At 55.7% G+C, this 12,761-nt stretch overlaps 1 protein-coding gene across 2 annotated transcripts; it reads left to right on the plus strand.

Annotated features, from left to right (window-relative positions):
* Positions 1-467: 467 nt before the first annotated feature.
* Positions 468-9,050, plus strand: PIF1 (PIF1 5'-to-3' DNA helicase). 2 transcript variants are annotated; one of them, XM_045901889.3, is made up of 13 exons: positions 468-531; positions 1,228-1,805; positions 2,602-2,734; positions 2,821-2,946; positions 3,050-3,203; positions 3,295-3,409; positions 3,486-3,592; positions 4,952-5,091; positions 5,677-5,783; positions 6,474-6,561; positions 6,922-7,067; positions 7,685-7,879; positions 8,091-9,050. In XM_045901889.3, exons 2-13 carry the CDS (start codon positions 1,248-1,250, stop codon positions 8,148-8,150), a joined length of 1,929 nt encoding a protein of 642 aa, XP_045757845.1. In that variant the 5' UTR covers positions 468-531; positions 1,228-1,247; the 3' UTR covers positions 8,151-9,050. The 2 variants fall into 2 exon arrangements, with proteins under 2 accessions (XP_045757845.1, XP_064426379.1); XM_064570309.1 differs by lacking the exon at positions 6,474-6,561.
* The last annotated feature ends 3,711 nt before the right edge of the window (positions 9,051-12,761 follow it).

Genomic DNA, 12,761 nt, shown 5'->3' on the forward strand with positions numbered 1-12,761 from the left:
GTAGCGGGGGGGGGGGGGGGGGGGCGGTTACGCAACGGAAGCTGCAGGCCTTGGGGTAGTCGGCCCAGGAGTGGGCAACCGCCAAGTGAAGGTAAACACGGTGGGAGGGATCAGAGGCCCCTCTTTCCAAAGGCCAAGTTGAGCCGCAGTGAGGGCTCGAGCCGAGAAAAAGTGTGTTGGAGGCATGGTTCTAAAAACCAATCTTCAAGCCGCATTGGGTGACACAACACCACGCGTTGCCGAGCTCCGCCCCCTCCCACCTCGCCCACTGGTGCACGAGATTTGGTATGCTTTTCCACCACAGTAAGACTCCTTTCACCGCCGCGCGATTAGTACCGCCCAAGCTCGGCGAGTTTGAACCCAACGAAAGACACGCCCGTTGTCACGCCCCTGTCTCTGATTGGCTGGAGCATTTAAAGATCCGGCCGGTTATAGGGTGATTTTCTACTTCTAGTATTTGAAAGTTCGTACTGCTCGAGGTTCACTAGCTGGCCGGCTCTGTTCAGCGTGTTCGTCCGAGTGCCGGTGCAAGTGAGTGTCCACGCGACCCCAGAGGTGGGAGACAGAGAGTCTGCTTTTTCAAAGGGTCTCTGCCGGGAGGGTGCAGACGAGTGGGTCAGACGGAGGAAACATAGATTCCCGAGCCCCAGGGCCCCCGGCGATTTCCCTAGCCAAATATTCTCCATCCAGTGCCCATCTTGGAGATGGGAAGAGTCAGGGCTCGGGAATCACACTAACCCTGACTCCTACCAGTCGTTGTAACCTCTCCCAGTCTGTTTCCACTTCTGTACACGGCTAATAGTGAGATTGACCTGGCAGCGTATAAACCACTGGACGTATCTGGAAGACAGAAGGTCCCCTGCTCATCTCTCCATTTGAGCTTCCCCTGCTTCCTTGGGAGAGGACTCTGAGGATTCCCTTGCCTCCCCTGGGCGTCTTGGAATCAGCCTCCTTTTTTTGTTCAGGAGCCTGCTTCCGCGGCTCTGGTCGGACAGCTGAGGGTCCCCATTCCTGGGTGCCTTTGACGCTGCTCATCCACCGCTCTGGAAATTACCGTGTAGGAGAGTAAGGTCTACGTGAATTTCGGTTGGTCCCAGGTCCCTTTTGTCGTCTGCGTGACCTCTTTTTGTTCCTAGTGACAGCCTCCGTGACCCTATGTGGTCTTGACCGGGCTCCCGATTAGGTCCACTGAGTCCTCGTGACCCCTGCGCTCCGGCCTTTTTGCAGATCTGCCGGAGGCGGTGGCGATGCTGTCGGGCACCCAGGCAGCGCCGGCGGAATTGGAGGACGCGGAGCTGCGGTGCCGCGTGTCTGTGGAGGAGCTGAGCCCCGGCGGGCAGCCGCGAAAGCGCCAGGCCTTACGCACGGCGGAGCTGAGCCTGGGGCGGAATGAGCGCCGCGAGCTGCTGCTGCGGCTGCAGGCGCCTGGGCCCGCGGGCCGGCCGCGCTGCTTCCCTCTGCGGGCCGCGCGCCTCTTCACGCGCTTCGCGGCGGCCGGACGCAGCACGCTGCGGCTCCCCAGCGACGGCGTTCCCGGGGCGGGCGCTGTGCAGCTGCTGCTCTCCGACTGCCCCCCGGACCGCCTGCGACGCTTCCTGCGCACGCTGCGCCTCAAGCTGGCCGCGGCCCCCGGGCCGGGGCCGGCCTCCGCCCGCGCGCAGCTGCTTGGCCCGCGGCCCCGCGACTTCGTCACCATCAGCCCCGTGCAGCCCGAGGAGCTGCGGCGCGCGGTGGCCACGCGGGTCTCGCGCGCCACGCCCGTGAAGCGGCCGGTGGAACCCCGGGAGGGAGCCGAGCCCAGCACTGTGAGGACAGGAAAGGGGGGACGCCTCAGGGAGTGGGTGTGCCCCTGAGATGGAAGAGACCCAGGAGGCCCAAGTTTAGGGGGTTGCTGGTTAGCTCAGAGGAGATGCCCACTGGACATCTGAGTGTGACAGGGATGTGGGAAATTGTGCAGTGTTTCTCCAGAGTGCAATCCCTGAGTAAGCTAGAATAGGAAGAGGGCCCACTTCACGGTAAAAGGGAAAGTAGAGAAGGTGACTTCAGAAGAAAAAGTAGGAGGCTGTTGGGCCTGGAGAAGGAGAGGAGCTTTTGCAGAGAAGAAGTGACCAGCAGTGTCAGGGGCAGCCAACAGGTCTGAGCAGTTGCGGGGGACAAAGTCTGGAAGGTCTGACCGTGTTTATGAACTGGGGCAGGTGGATCACAGACCACAGGGGTTTGAGACTCAGCTGGGGAGAAGATGGAGATGGAGCCAGGCAGGGTTTTGCTGTGAGACAGGCAGGTTTGTGCCAGGAAGAGTAGTGAGAAGGAAGGACCTGTGAGAGAACCAGGAGATTTAGGGAAACCAGGGGAGGGAGCTGAGGGAGGATCCAGACCCACATAGTGCAGTCACCAGGGCACCAGGGATCAGTGGAGACCCAGCCTTGAGCCCTTCCTTCCTCAAGGACAGACCTGGCCCGGAGTAGTTCCTGGTAAGATCTCCAGGGGAACCAAAGCTGCCCATGGGCTTCAAGGAGTGAAACCAGCAGAGAAACAAAGGGCTACCAGGCCTAGCATGGCACCCAGGCTAGGAAGCCCTGAGACAGTCCTGTCCCCCCACAGGAAGCCCCAAGGTGGCCCTTGCCTGTGAAGAGGCTGAGCTTGCCCCCCACCAAACCACAGCTTTCTCAGGAACAGGCTGCGGTGCTGAGGGTTGTCCTGAAAGGCCAGAGCATCTTCTTCACTGGGAGTGCAGGTAGTGGGGGGGCAGCGTGGGGGGTGGGGGAACAGTGATGGGGTAGGATGGAGGAGCAGGTGACCCTGACTTTACGCTCTGCCCAGGAACAGGGAAGTCTTATCTGCTGAAGCGGATCCTGGGCTCACTGCCTCCCACAGGTACTGTGGCTACTGCCAGCACTGGGGTGGCAGCCTGCCACATCGGGGGGACCACCCTCCATGCCTTTGCAGGTAAGTGGGGACCTCTAGGGCTTGAGCTGGAAGCCAGCCAGGCCTGTGAGATGGAAGAGGGGGTCAGTGGCTAGGGTCTTAGGCTGAGTAGTGTCACTCACAGGCATCGGCTCAGGCCAGGCTCCCCTGGCGCAGTGTGTGGCCCTGGCCCAGCGGCCAGCTGTGCGCCAGGGCTGGCTGAACTGCCAGCGGCTAGTCATCGATGAGATCTCCATGGTGGAGGCGGACCTGTTTGACAAGCTGGAAGCGGTGGCCAGGTCAGTATATGCAGTAAGGGCTGGGTTCTGGTGGTTTTCCATATGGAACCTGGCCACCCCAGCTGCTAAAGTACCCCGTGCTCCTCTCCAGAGCTGTCCGGCAGCAGGACAAGCCATTTGGAGGGATCCAGCTCATCATCTGTGGGGACTTCCTGCAGCTGCCGCCTGTAACCAAGGGCTCCCAGCCCCCGAAGTTCTGCTTTCAGGTATCACTCACCCTCTGGCCCTGCCCCCCACAGGTGTCTGCTCTTCTCCCTGAAACCCCTACCCTGCCCCCACCAGGCCAAGAGCTGGAGAAGGTGTGTCCCAGTGACCCTGGAGCTGACCGAGGTGTGGAGGCAGGCCGACCAGATCTTCATCTCTCTGCTGCAGGCTGTCAGGCTGGGAAGGTGGGCCCCCGTGAACAGAGAAGGGGGGAAACTGCTTCATGGCCCATAGAAGATGGTCATTCTCTAAGCACTGGGACCCTGCCTCCTCCAAGGTTGGGTCCGCATCACCCAGCACAGGCCCTGGCACAGACCAGATGTCAGGGAAGTATGGACACGTGGATACACGAGAAGAAATCAGAGATGTTAACACTCCTATTTCACAGATGCAGAAACAGGGGGTTCAAAGAGGTGAAGTGACTTGCCCCAAGTTCCAGGCAGTAAGTGACTGGGCTAGGATTTGAACCTGGCCTGACTCTAAAACCCAAGTTCCTCCCACTCTTAGAGAGCCAAGTGGGGTCACTTGGTGAGGGAGAGAGGTTGCAGGCACGATCCCACCCCAGCTAGGACAAAAGGTTGAAATGCCAGGACGACTCATGTGCAAGCAGGCAGGAGGCCAGGAAGGCAGAAGACATGGGCCAGAGCTGGGCTTGAAAACCAGCTTGGGACAGGATCGGCGGAGGAGGTGGTGGTAGTGAGGGGCTTTCTATGCTTAGGGACCCCTGTCACAGACATATGAGGCAGGTAGGAAGGTACATTGCACACAACAGCATCTGTGGGGAACAAGAGGAAGATTGAGTGGCAGAGCAGAGAGAGATGCAGGTCTTAAGTTGTTTTCCCTTCTCCCATGTGATTTGCTGTTGCACCCAGGATTCTCCATGTGGAGGAAGGCTTGAGATAGAAACACAGGCTAGGGGCGCCTAGCTGGCTCAGTCGGAGAAGCCTTGATCAAGCGGGTCTTGATCTTGGGGCTGGAAGTTTGAGCCCCACATTGGGTGTAGAGATCACTTAAAAAAAATATATCATTGAACATTATATCAAAAAACTCATGATGTACTATACATTGGCTAATTGAATTTAAATAAACAAACTTTAAAAAGAAAGAAAAAGAAACACAGGCTAGATTTTTGCTCCCAAGGCAGCAAGCCAGAGGCTATAAGATTGTAGCCTGGAGGCCAATCTGATTATAGGCTACCCGTATGACAGGGTATCAACATCAGTGCCTTGTCCAGGCCCTCTGAACCTCTAGCCTGTGCTCACTCATCATATCCGACTTCCTCAGGAGCACTGGGATGGGAGGGTGGCTAGCTCCTACCTGGGGGCAGTCACAGGGAAGGGTGCCTGCTCATGATCATTCCCCATGTCTGGGGTCCGAGTGGGGAAAGGCAAGTTGGCCAGCCTGGGGGCCAGCACATTTTGCCCTGGTGCCCCTTTCTAATCCCCAAGTCTGACCCATGGCCTACTGCTTGGGCCATATCAGCCAGGTGCCCCACCTTACCTGGTGTTCAGGTGGGCTCTGCCCTGACAGCCCAGGCCCTACAGGTGCTCAGATGAAGTGACCCGCCAGCTCCAGGCCACAGCCTCCCACAAGGTGGAGCGAGATGGGATTGTAGCCACAAGGCTCTGCACTCACCAGGATGACGTGGCCCTCACCAACAGGAGGCGACTGCAGGAACTGCCAGGTGAGCAGGGAGCCAGGGCTGGTCAAAACCAGCTGGGAGAGGCCATCAGGCAGGTATGGGTCCCCCACCCCCACCCAACAGCCTGGGCCCTTGGGGCCATTTGGATATTTAGGCCCCCACCTCTCTGGCCATAAAGGCCCTTACATTTGCAGATGTAACTGTGACTTGAGAGGCATGATCTTGAACAGGTCAAGGTCACTGAGCCAGTAAATACTGGAAGTAAGACTTGAACCCAGGGGTGCCTGGGTGGCTCAGTTGTTGAGTGTCTGCCTTCGGCTCAGGTCATGATCCCAGAGTTGTGGGATCGAGCCCCGCATCCGGCTCCCAGCTCAGTAGGAAGCCTGCTTCTCTCTCTCCCACTCCCCCTGTTTGTGTCCCCTCTCTCGCTGTGTCTCTCTGTCAAATAAATAAATAAAATCTTAAAAAAAAAAAAAAAGACTTGAACCCAGGCCCCTGATTCCAAAGCCCCAGCTTGCCTGAGCTGTCCCCACTACTGCCTTCTACACCCTGGTCTAATACATGGTTTTGGAAACTGAGCCACAAGTCAGTGACTTGTAATCTGTTTGCCCAACTCTTTTTTCCTAGGTGAGGTACACAGCTTTAAAGCCATGGACAGTGACCCTGAGCAAGCCCGGATCCTGGATGCCCAGTGTCCCGTTAGCCAGATCCTTCAACTCAAGCTGGGGGCCCAGGTGAGTGGGAAGCAGAGCCAAGACCTGGGGGGCCTGGGCTTCCCCAGTCCTTGCCCTTGGGCCCAGGCAGCTCCATAGCCAGAGGGCCCAGCTGTGACCCCAGTGAACTCCCTCCCTCCTGCTCCCACCTACCTTCCTATCTTCAGCCTCCCACTGCCCTCTTCTTGCTAGGCCTGGGGCACCAGCAACAATGCTTTGGACAAGCCCCTTTCCCTTGCTGAAGCTCAGTTTCCACGTCTGTGTCATGTGAGAGAGCCCTGCTTCTTCCCATGATGTTGGGGTGGGCCAAATGGGAGACTTCCCTCAGATTCTGAAAGGCACTTGAGGGCTGGGAGAGGGGTGACAGGACCTGGAGCTCTCCCTCACGATTTTGGCCCATACACATACCCCGTAACAGACATGATCATTTTCAGAACACTGTCATGTCCGTTACCTTATTGCTCCTTACCCCCTCCTGAGGCAAACAGCAAATGTCATTCCCCTTTGACACTAGGGGCAACTGAGACCGGGGAAAATAAAGCAGCTTGCCACAGGGGTCACAGTCAGCCGGTGACAGAGTGAAGGATTAGGATTCAGTGCCTCTCCAGGAGTGCCCTCAGCCGCCTGGAACTGCCCCCAGCGACTGCTGGAGCTGAGGCCAGGTGTTGGAATGGGCTGCTCTCCGTGCCTCAAGTTCACTTTCCCTTGCAGGTGATGTTGGTGAAGAACTTAGCAGTGTCCCGGGGCCTAGTGAATGGCGCCCGGGGGGTGGTCGTTGGGTTCGAGACAGAGGGAAGAGGTAAATGATGGGAGATCAGTCCTACTGCTTGGGTTTGCAGCAGGCCCTGGGGTATGTGTGAGGAGACGGCTAGGATGGGTGGCTCAGTCGTTAAGCGTCTGCCTTCGGCTCAGGTCATGATCCCAGGATCCTGGGATCGAGCCCCACGTTGGGCTCCCTGCTCGGCGGGAAGCCTGCTTCTCCTTTTCCCACTCCCCCTGCTTGTGTTCCCTCTCTGGCTGTGTCTCTCTCTGTCAAATAAATAAAATAAAATAAAATAAAATAAAATAAAGAAGGCTAGGATGGAGGGGTAGGGCCTGCTCCTCACCTCTGAGCCTTGAAGCAGGGCCAAAAGGTGGGACTTCTCCACTCCTCCCTCAGGGCTGCCCCAGGTACGGTTCCTCTGCGGAGTCACCGAGGTCATCCGTGCTGACCGCTGGACGGTGCAGGCCACTGGAGGCCAACTCCTCAGCCGGCAGCAGCTGCCCCTCCAGCTGGCCTGGGCAATATCCATCCACAAGAGCCAGGTAAGCAGCAAGTGTGGGGGACAGGGCAAGGCAGACGGGGGACAGGATAGGCCTGGGGCATAGTGAAGGGGGTTCTTAAAGGCTTTGTGAAGGTTGAGCTTGCCCTGGATGGAAAGTTCCAGACCAGTGGTAGAATTAGCCTTTCTTTTGCGCATTTCCCATCCTGCTTCCTCTCCCTTTCCCAGACATATACTCTTCCCTCTGTCATCTCCTTTCCTGCCATTTCTTAAGCCACTACCAGATGTTAAATTTAATGTGATAATCAGTCCTGTTTTACAGAAGGGGAAACCAAAGCTCAGAGTGGTTAAGTAAAGTTGTCCAAGGTCACATAGAGAGTGAGAGACAGAGCCAGGATTCATTTCCATGCCTGTCTGACCCAGGCCTGAACTCTTTCCTTTCACCCCCCATCCCTCTATTCTAATCCTCAATCTGTGTCTCCTGGACCTCCTCCTACTCAGACACCCAGTTGTTGTCAATCTGTCTCTCTGCCTTGAGAATCTCTGTACTGGCTGAAGAGATCCAGGGGCAGTCACTGGGCCAGTGTAGGTGAGGTCAGGCTCTTGCGCATAGGGATTGCAGGCTGAGCTGGCTCTAGCTCTGTCCCTCCATTCCCTCAGGGCATGTCCCTGGACTGCGTGGAGATCTCTCTGGGCCGTGTGTTTGCCAGTGGCCAGGCCTATGTGGCCCTTTCCCGGGCCCGCAGCCTGCAGGGCCTGCGTGTGCTGGACTTTGATCCCATGGTGGTTCGCTGTGACCCCCGTGTGCTGAGCTTCTATGCCGCCCTGCGGAGGGGCAGGGGCCTCCTCAGCCTGGTAAGAGGGAGTCCCCTGATGGTGGGTCATATGGCGTGGGAACCCTGGGAGCTAGGACAGAGGGAAGGCCAAGGGACCATGGGATAGGGGTGGCAGAGCCTCTTCTGGCTCTGTTGGGAGCAGGGGCAAGAGGAAGGAGTTGCTGGCCCCTAGGCTGTGGCCCCAGGGGACAGCATGAGTCCTTGACTGGGTTTCTCTGTCTCTGATCCAGAAGTCTCCAAATGATGATGAGGCAGCCTCAGACCAGGAGAATGAGGACCCAAACCTTTGAGCCTCAAAGAGAAGACAAATGGTGGTCTCCCCTTCTTCCTCCTCCCTAGTGGGCCAAGGCCCCTGGAGACAACTGGGGGAGGATAGCCAGTGTCTCTTTCTGCATTCTTTAGGGCTCTCAGCCTCCTGGCAGGGTACAAGGGAGAGCACTTTCTACCCATTTGCCAGCTGTGCCTCAGTTTCTCCCCTTGCCCTGGGTGAGCTGCTTCCAGGGACAGGAGTAACCCTTTCTGGGCCAGTTGGGAAAGGGCCTGTGGTGGCACCTGGTGTTCTGGAACAAAGCTATCTGTGAGGGCTGGCCCAGGGCCACACGGTTGTGAATGCTGCTCTCTTTGGGCTGCAGAGGGGAGAGGCAGTGAAGACAGGTACTTCAGGAGCAGGAACAGGCTATAGGAGCCCTGGACTGGGAGACTCCGGCCAAGTACAGGGCCCAAACAGAGAAGGGACCCTGGGGTTCTTGTCACAGCTAGGACCAGGCTAGCACAGGCTAGGACAAACCCCCTCCTGAGCCTAACCTGAGAACACACAATGCAAACCATGTGCCTGTATCTTAAGCTCCTTTTTTGGAGAAGAAATAGTATCTAGGGGTATTGAGATGGATGTTCTCAGATTATATTTATTTAGGACAAATAAACTTGTGAATTGTGTGAGGACTGTGAGTTGAGTCTTCTGCTCTCTTTAAGAAGGCATCCCGGGGCGCCTGGGTGGCTCAGTTGGTTAAGTGACTGCCTTCGGCTCAGGTCAAGATCCTGGAGTCCCGGGATCGAGTCCCGCATCAGGCTCCCTGCTCGGCAGGGAGTCTGCTTCTCCCTCTGACCCTCCTCCCTCTCATGCTCTCTGTCTCTCATTCTCTCTCTCTCAAATAAATAAATAAAATCTTAAAAAAAAAAAAAAAAAAGAAGGCATCCCTGCCTGGGGTACGGGCTATACCTGTGGCCAGGGCCCTCTCCCCATGGGTGCACACAGAGGTGCTTACATCACGACACCCTTATGTGAGCTTTTGTTAGGATTACTGGTTATTTGGAAAGCTGAGTTACCCAAGATTGGTGACTCCTAATGAAATGACAAGATGAATCACTCTTGCCCAGGGGTCAGACAAGGACACAGGAGTGAATTCACATGGCAGGAAATGGGCCTGTCACAACATCTGAATGCTGGGATCTTGGTCGCAACTTTCTCACTTTGTGCCTTGCTGGCTGGGGCTCTAGCTTGAACGTTGTGAAGGGGAAGGGATCATCAACAAACTAGCTTCAGATGCGGAGCCTGGGTGGCTCAGTTGGTTAAGTGTCTGCCTTCAGCTCAGGTCATGACCCAGGGTCCTGGGATCGAGTCTTGCATCAGGCTCCCTGCTCAGCGGGGAGTCTGCTTCTCCCTCTCCCGCTCCCCCTGCTTGTGCTCTCTCTCTCTCTCTCTGTCTAATAAATAAAATCTTTTTTATAAAGATTTTATTTATTAGACAGAGAGAGAGAGAGAGACAGCGAGAGAGGGAACACAAGCAGGGGGAGCGGGAGAGGGAGAAGTAGGCTTCCCGCTGAGCAGGGAGCCCGATGTGGGGCTCGATCCCAGGACCCTGGGATCATGACCTGAGCCGAAGGCAGACGCCCAACGATTGAGCCACCCAGGCACCCCTATATACATAAAATCTTAAAAAAAAAAAAAAAAAAAGCTAGCTTCAGTTGATCAAAGAGTCTGATGGAAATTGTTTAGGGGCCCTTGCAGTTTTGGCCAAAACCAGGTTACCTGGTTATGAGTAAAATGTATTTTAAATGTTAAATCGATAATGGTGGGAGGAGTGAAACCATGCTGATGGCAGGAAGACATGAAGTCTGGGCATTTGAGGGCATTTATCCTTGTCTTCCAAAGGCCAGCAGAGGCCCCAGCACACAGAGCAGGTGCTCAATGAGTGGAGACCGTGGATAAGGTGGCTCAGTGCTGTGGTGTTTCAGAGGGGCTACAGGGCCTCAACTGTTCCCTGTGGGCTTCATGGAGGAGGCAGGGCTACAGCCTGTGGAGACTTTGACTGATGGTCAGGGGACAGACGTGGCTTTCCACCTCATTTTGCCACTCCCCGGCTGTGTGACTTTAGGCATGTTACACAACCTCTCTGGGGGTTTCCTCATCTATAAAGTGCAGGTGGTAACTGTGACTTTCATGTAGGGTTGTCGGAGAAAGGCCAGCCACGTGGCAGGAGCTCGGTCAGGAGCTATCAGTAACATGTACGATCACTAATGATTATCACCATGATGTCTGCAGAGCATAGCATTGTCTGGTTCCTACATCCTTCGGCAGACAAGATGTGGAGGCTTGGAGGAGTGCTGGCCTCACCCCTGGATGACCCCTGCCTGTCTTATTCTTGTCACCACTCTTCCTGATCTTGAGGAGTTGATTGTTTTTCCGTAGCTTGAACCCTTTTCTCTGCCCCAAATAAAAGACACCCTCTAGGAGAAGCCAAGCCCATCAGGGTGACCCCCCACCCAACAAGTGGGCAACCATGGAGGCCCTTCAATGCGGTGCCATTTGAAAGTCTGTTTCCCATCTGCCCACATGACATAGTCCTCCTCGTGGATCCAGCTGTGAGCAGGGCTTACCAGGGCCCTTCCCTACAAGGGGCCTACAGTCTGGTTGCACCTTGCTTTTTTCACTCCTTCCAGTTAACACAGTTTGGCGACCATCCAGTTCAGCACAGATAGCATTATCTTGGGCTTCCTAGCAGCTCTGCACCCTTTGGATGGAAACAGAAGAACCTGACTCAAGATAACAAGCAGGAAAGGAAGGTAATGGAAGGCTAGCTCGAAGAACTGATATGAAGCCCAAACCCAGGCTTGGCTACAAGTGGGAACCAGGGAGGCTAGAACTAATGGTAGGAGTGGACTTGGGAAGAGCTGGCTGGGGGGAGCTCTGTGGCCACCCCCAGACACAGGCATGGCCATCAGGGAGGGAGTCCTGTACTCCTCTGCCTCCTTGCTTCACTGTCCACACCTAAAGGCAGGTGCGGGGATGTGACTGATTGAGCTTGCTTTCCCGTGGGGGTCCTGCAGCTCCCTAGCAGGAGGCTGAATATGCCACCAAGGTGCAAGAGGGACCAGGGCTTTTGCCAAGAGAGGAATCTCCCATCATCCCCCAGAGCCAGGCTGTAGAAGATGTTTGAAGGTCCTGGTGATACTATTATTTCTTCTTCATCCTCTCCTCTCCCCTCCCCAGATTATCCTCTCTGATCCTGCCCTCTACACACACTGCTGAGCCACGCCTCACCACCTCCAGCTTCTTCCCCTCACCCAAGGACCAATTTCAGCTTTCCCTGGTCTCATATGGACTTGCCCTGTTTAAAGATGTCATCCTCATGGGACTGCCGGTATACCAGAAGTCCTGACCTTAGCAATCCCTTCTTGTTGTGAGGATGCTCTCCAGAAGGCTCCAGAAGGCTCCAGAGAAAGGCACCCATGTTCCCTGTGAGGAGGAGCTGCTCTCAGGCCAGATCATGTGAGGGGCACGTGCAAGGAACCTCACAGTTCCTTGACATCTTATTTAATCTAACTTCATACCTGGATCCCTGGGGGTGTAGGGAAATCCCATCTCAGCCAGATTTGAGGGCTCCCCACCCACCCCTAGGATCGCACAGGCAGGGAGTAGGGCTTACAAGAGCAGGCCTCTCGTGTCCATGGCCTCATGGTGGCTGCAGACACCCACAGTGACAAGCATCCATAGGCCTTAACTCTACCCAGGCCCTAGGGAAAGGTAAGGGTTGGGGAAAGGTCACAGCCTCTCCAGAGGTCTCCCTCTCTGCCCTCTGGAGCCCTGCCACCTCTTTGTGGTGCTCCCAGGGGACCCTCTGATCACTCATCCCTCCCTAGTCTTGGGGACCCTCCTCTCTCTGCCTCTCCTTCCCCTACCATAGTCCCCTGAAGGAACTGGAAGCAAAATCCAGAGTGTGTTCTCAGGTAGCCTCTGGATTTGAGGCAAAGAAGCACAAAGGCCTCATGACCCTGCTTAGAATAATGGGGGCAGGGGTGGATGGATAAGTATGGGCAGAACAAAGAGAAAATATCTCCAGTAATCACTGTCATTCTGGGATAAAAGAGACTTCCTGCCCATTCTGTGTGTTCATTCATGGGTTTAATCCACAAATATTTATTGAGAGCCTCTAATGTTCCAGGTGCTGGGCTAGACACTGGAGACTCCCCGCCCCCCCCCGCCCCCCCGCCGTAAACCAGAGTGACATGGCCCTGGGATACCTACAGTGAATAGAGAGAGACCGATTATAAACAAGCCAGCAAATAACAAGCTAAATGATCAAATAATAAGAGAGTACCCATGGGTGAGGAGAGCTCACTTAGAGGATGGTGGGAGAAAGGGACTGCGAAGTGGGTGCCTTACCCCTGCACACCTCCCTGACTTGGGCTACATGTTTTTAGTCTGAAATGCCCAGATTAACCCATCATGACTCACCTCAAACATCACCTCTGTTCCCAGGATCTAGCCCTGCCCTTTTCTAGAAGAATGGTTCTAGTCTCTGTGCACATGCGTTGTGTGGTCCTTGCCTGTGGGTCTTCCTCCTACACCAGAAAGCCCTTCAGAACAGGACTGAGGCCCCTGCTTCTTGCAGCCTGTGCAC

The sequence above is a fragment of the Mirounga angustirostris genome, unplaced genomic scaffold (genome assembly GCF_029215605.1).
Source record: "Mirounga angustirostris isolate CCGP_5_RB_7025 unplaced genomic scaffold, mMirAng1.0.hap1 SCAF_9, whole genome shotgun sequence".
In the NCBI taxonomy this organism is placed as follows: Eukaryota; Metazoa; Chordata; class Mammalia; order Carnivora; family Phocidae; genus Mirounga; species Mirounga angustirostris.